The sequence below is a fragment of the Coffea eugenioides genome, chromosome 8, assembly GCF_003713205.1.
Source record: "Coffea eugenioides isolate CCC68of chromosome 8, Ceug_1.0, whole genome shotgun sequence".
NCBI classification, from domain to species: Eukaryota; Viridiplantae; Streptophyta; class Magnoliopsida; order Gentianales; family Rubiaceae; genus Coffea; species Coffea eugenioides.
The window spans coordinates 4983511-4988104 of record NC_040042.1 but is presented as its reverse complement, the minus strand read 5'-3'; the positions used below and the strand labels follow the sequence as shown (position 1 = coordinate 4988104).

The 4594-nt window shown below is 35.5% G+C and overlaps 1 protein-coding gene across 1 annotated transcript; it reads right to left on the bottom strand.

Moving 5' to 3' along the window:
- Positions 1 to 435: 435 nt before the first annotated feature.
- On the bottom strand, positions 436 to 3758 carry LOC113779123 (zinc finger CCCH domain-containing protein ZFN-like). Its single transcript, XM_027324575.1, has 4 exons — positions 2576 to 3758; positions 2176 to 2469; positions 1812 to 2051; positions 436 to 1088 (listed from the first exon to the last, which is right to left on the bottom strand). Exons 1-4 carry the CDS (start codon positions 2708 to 2710, stop codon positions 762 to 764), a joined length of 996 nt encoding a protein of 331 aa, XP_027180376.1. The 5' UTR covers positions 2711 to 3758; the 3' UTR covers positions 436 to 761.
- Between the last annotated feature and the right edge of the window lie 836 nt (positions 3759 to 4594).

The following is a 4594-nucleotide window of genomic DNA, read 5'->3' as shown; positions in this document are numbered from 1 at the left end:
TTAGCCATGAATTTACATTTTTATATATAATTATTAGGTGTATATTTGATTGTTAGTCTAATATTTTTGAAACATTTTGTATAATTGACCGAATATAACCAAGAACTTAATTTCAATATTTTTGCAACTTACAAAAATATAAAATAATTATAACATCATACTAATGTCAACAAATTTGTTAGAACAGTTCGTCTGATCCGACCAGTTGATCCCCAATCCAGTACTTTAACTAAGTCGCTATCTGATCCGAGTTTAACAGCATTGGCTACAACTTATAAAGTTCAACAGAGATGAGCAAGCACTGTACTTTAGGATGAAAGCTAGCCGATGAAACAATTTTACAAGATTAAGGAATGTTTCGGCAATTATTGTAAAACTTCCAATTTCTGTGATTTACAGTTGTCAATCTAAAGCAAAATGCTGAATTTGTAGGGAAAAAAAAGGTAAAGTCTGTATAGACTTCCAACAATTCCGTCCACTCACAAGACACAGTTCACTATCCTCTGCAAAACTGAAGAAAATTCAAGAGAAGAAAGAGAACAAAAATGCGAATCCAGGAAGGACACCAAGGGAGAAAGAATGATGACCCCATGCCCTTTCAGAGAGACAAAAACATGTTGGAGGAATCAGCTACAATTCATCAACTGTCAATTTATGAAGATAAATAGTTTATCTCTCCCTTCTCTTTTTTGCCATTGTAGACCTTATAAAGGTAATGAATATGAAACAGACGGCAGGAGAGAAGGGAAAAATAGGTGACTTCAATCGGATTCATCTTGTTGAACTTCTAAAGGTCTTTGGGAAGTACTTGGTGGGGCACCGATATGCAGAAGTTTTTCAGTATTTGAATTCTGTCCTTTCTGCATTGTAACTTCAGAGCTCCTCGAAAGGTCAGGCAATTTAGATGACATTGAGGGAGATGTCTCAGTCGAGGGTACGGTGGGTGAATTCCACTGATATGGCAAGACAGATGTATTAAATACTAGGGAAGGGACACCGACATATCCTGCCAAAGGGTGATCATACTTGCAAGTAGGACCATATCTGCAGAGTCCATGCATAGCATAGTACGAACATACAGCTTGCCCCTACATTTGAAAGCATAGTCAAGTAAACCATACTAATTGCGGTTAAAAAAATTAATGCAGCCGAAAAAATTATATGAATACAACCTACTCTCTCCCCATTAATGTTGACAACTTTATCACTAGTCATTTTTCCAAAAGTCAATGTGCCTAGTTCTCTATTTGCAATTATTGCTACAGTAAAAAGGAGATGCTGCGTTTACTTGGTGTAGATTACCATTAGGTTAAGTGAACCAAATTCTGTCATCATAACTTCCTCTGAATTATATTTAACTATGAAAAGAAAATATATAAAATGAAATGGGTAGAACCTGCACTTGTAAGGTTAAAGCTAACAAAGCTGCTCAAAATGAGAATAAGCTAACTACCATACCATTAAGAGATTGTAAAGGCATAGAGACAATTAAATCTGCATTTCTGTCATGCTTAAGCTACATACACTCAAAAAGTTTTACATATACAGATGCTACTGCTCGGCATACAGATCGCGACTCAAATCATTATACATGAAGCAGCACACAAACCTACGGAACTTCCTTTGTATTTCAATTTAAGTGTTCACAAATTATCTTAGGAGTAGCAGCACTCATACAATTGCACATTAATCTTTTATTTGTACTATATATGACATTATTCCCCATTTTCATGCTGTTATGCTATAGCTCCTGGTAAAACTGTGCTGTTTCAAGGTAAAAAAAAAATGCTTGTGAACGCAACGATACTTACAGGTCGTAGAGGGAGACCAAGTGGCCCTAACAAATTTGATGTGGTTGGAGCAACCTTATTTCTTGGGTGATAGTACTTACAGTCTGCTCCATATTTGCAGCTCCCAGTATTGACAAAATCATGGCATTCAGGTTGATCAGGTCTGTCAGGTTGGTGAGATGATGAGGACAACAGAGGTATCTGACCACCAAAAGTTTGATCGGCAAGATCATCCAAAATAGAAGAGCCACCCATGGTTCCCTGATAGCCACACAAGAATATGGAATCAGCAGCATGAAATGGACAAGAGATCAGCTTAATAGAAAGTCTACAAGCACCATAAATTAGAAAATTCATGGCCTCTTCTCAGGAAACTTTTACTAACCATGTATGTACTCCAACACTGAAAAGGTGATAGATAAAGAGGCATATAAGATTGGGAACCTTGCACAGATGGATTGATTATAGAATTTGTCTTTGGTATTGATAAATCTGAAACTCCGCCTACATAGGGTATGCTAGATGAGGTCATAAATGCTAAGGTCGTAGATCCATAGGCAGTAGATCCTGTGACATGTAAGCCGTTAGCAGCAGATACAGGCTGCGGATGGTCAAACTTGCACATTACTCCAAATTTGCACGTACTAGTTCGCATATAATAAGGACACGGCTTTTCATCCTGAGAAATTGTATCAGCTATATGAAGAAGTATAAAAGCAACTAAGCTGCTTAAACACTATAACAAGTAAAGCGGAAGAACCAGAATGAGAAAAGTAAATAAGCACCTTACGCATAGGAAACCCCCAAATGTTCAACAAGAGTGGATCAGAATTATGTCTATCCTGCGGGTGATGATATCTACAAGCTGATCCAAATTTGCAGATACCTGTCCTTATATAGTGCTGCAGATAAATGCACATTGAAAATTAGGGCTAAGATCAAGCAATCTTCAGCTATTAACAAGCACTGATATTAGTTGGCAAATATTGTCAGTCTTAATGAATATAAAAAACACCCATTAGGATTCTCAAACAAAAATGAAGCACTTAAGTTTAAACTGGACAACTCCAGAGCTCTATCTGTTATGCTACAATTCATCAGAAAAATAGTTTGATAAAAGGAAAATATTAAATAGACAAATTTGTGTGTTAAATTCTATAAGCAAAAAACACGTAGATGGATTAATTATGAGAACTAGATAATCTGTGAAATGAAAATTTTCTTCAGGAGCATAACATAAAGAGGTCACCCAATAGATGTATATACAAGTCAAACAGATTATAGCAAAATAAGATCTAAAGACTGACAGAATCTGAAATTGTTTTAAGTTTGTTGAGTCAGTTGATTTATTCATCACAAAAAGTAGAATTTATGTTAATTCATGTTTTTGAGATGTCTCATGATCTTTTTTTGATGTTCTTTTCTGTCTAAACTAATAGATTTTAGGTCAATCCAAATCCCTAGTTGCTCTTCTACACACCACCTCAATTACGTCCCTCAAAACCTTACAGTTTCACAAAATCAAGGTTCCACCATGGTTTTAATCCAGGTACTCAGGCTGGAAAGAATGACGTCAACAGATGACGGATCAAAGGTGAACAACACTTACTTCTAAATAAGACATTACCTTCACTAAGCCAATAAAGATCAGCTTTGGTCTTCAATTAATTGTATCATACACCAGTAGTAACCACAAACATACCTTTGTACGGAGAAGATGATATCACATGCAGCGGGCACCCAACCAACTCTCATGCGGCTTCTTATAGTTGTTTCCTTTAGATTTGTTATATTCAGAGGCAACTAATAATTCAAATATAGCAATTGAGTGTCTTACAACAATGGTCACATTGCTTTAGCAGGAGGATTAAGCCATAGATGAGACAGCTAAATTGGGGGAACTATAGTTGGCTCAAATATGCATCCACCAGAAAGCACAGAGGAAGAAAAAATTGGATACAACTCTATACAAAGTGTCTGAACTTTTAAACTTTAAGCACAAAAGAACATGCAGAACAGTTTCAGATTTCTTCAACTTAAGTTTGGGTAAGAATTGGTTTCAATTCAAGCTTTTAAGAAGCTAGTTTAAAAGTTGTACTTTGAGGTTGAGTATTCACCAGATTAATAATGCTTGATTTGCAGGTTAACCAAGATTTTCTTGGTCAATGGATCCACAGATTCATGGATACTTTGAATTAATCCAGGTACTGTGCTCAACACACATTTTGAACCTCATATACTCTTAAAGGGTTAACAACAGCAAAAATATAAGAACATGCACATCAATCAATTTCATCTACCAAGGATAATTACAAGGATAATTAACCATCCCTGTCTTCACAGGGATTGATAAACCAATAACTCTTTTTCAAAATCAAACTTCTTCACAACATTTTATTGGGGATAATCCAACCTCGTGCTAACCTTAAAAATTTGACTAACAAGTTGATATTCTAACACCTATCATCCACTTTAAAACCCTCTTTTATATATCATTGAAAGTCTCATTTGTCGTGAACAGACTTCTTCAATCTCACCTGTATCGCAAATCTTCTTATCACTCCACCATATAATAAGAAAAGGTTCTCCCATCTGCTGCTTAGTATAGTTCTGTTTTTCATATAATTCAAAAAATCTTTTTATTCAAAATGTTGATTGGTGTTTAGCAAAATGATATCACCAATTGTAGACTATATTCTACAAAATGACAATAGCCAATTTGTATGATTGTGGCATTTATCCACAAATGTTCAGAAATTCCCTGTGCCATTTGATCCATTCAACTCAGAAGAAAAGCAGAAGTT

What these genes read in the sequence shown, in the direction of transcription:
- LOC113779123 (XM_027324575.1), bottom strand. Translation starts at nt 2,710, where the DNA reads ATGTGCATTTATCTGCAGCACTATATAAGGACAGGTATCTGCAAATTT. An exon ending in AGTGTTGGAGTACATACATG is followed by an intron (nt 2,052 to 2,175) that starts GTTAGTAAAAGT and finishes TGTGGCTATCAG; the next exon opens with GGAACCATGGGTGGCTCTTC. An exon ending in TTGGTCTCCCTCTACGACCT is followed by an intron (nt 1,089 to 1,811) that starts GTAAGTATCGTT and finishes TTTCAAATGTAG; the next exon opens with GGGCAAGCTGTATGTTCGTA.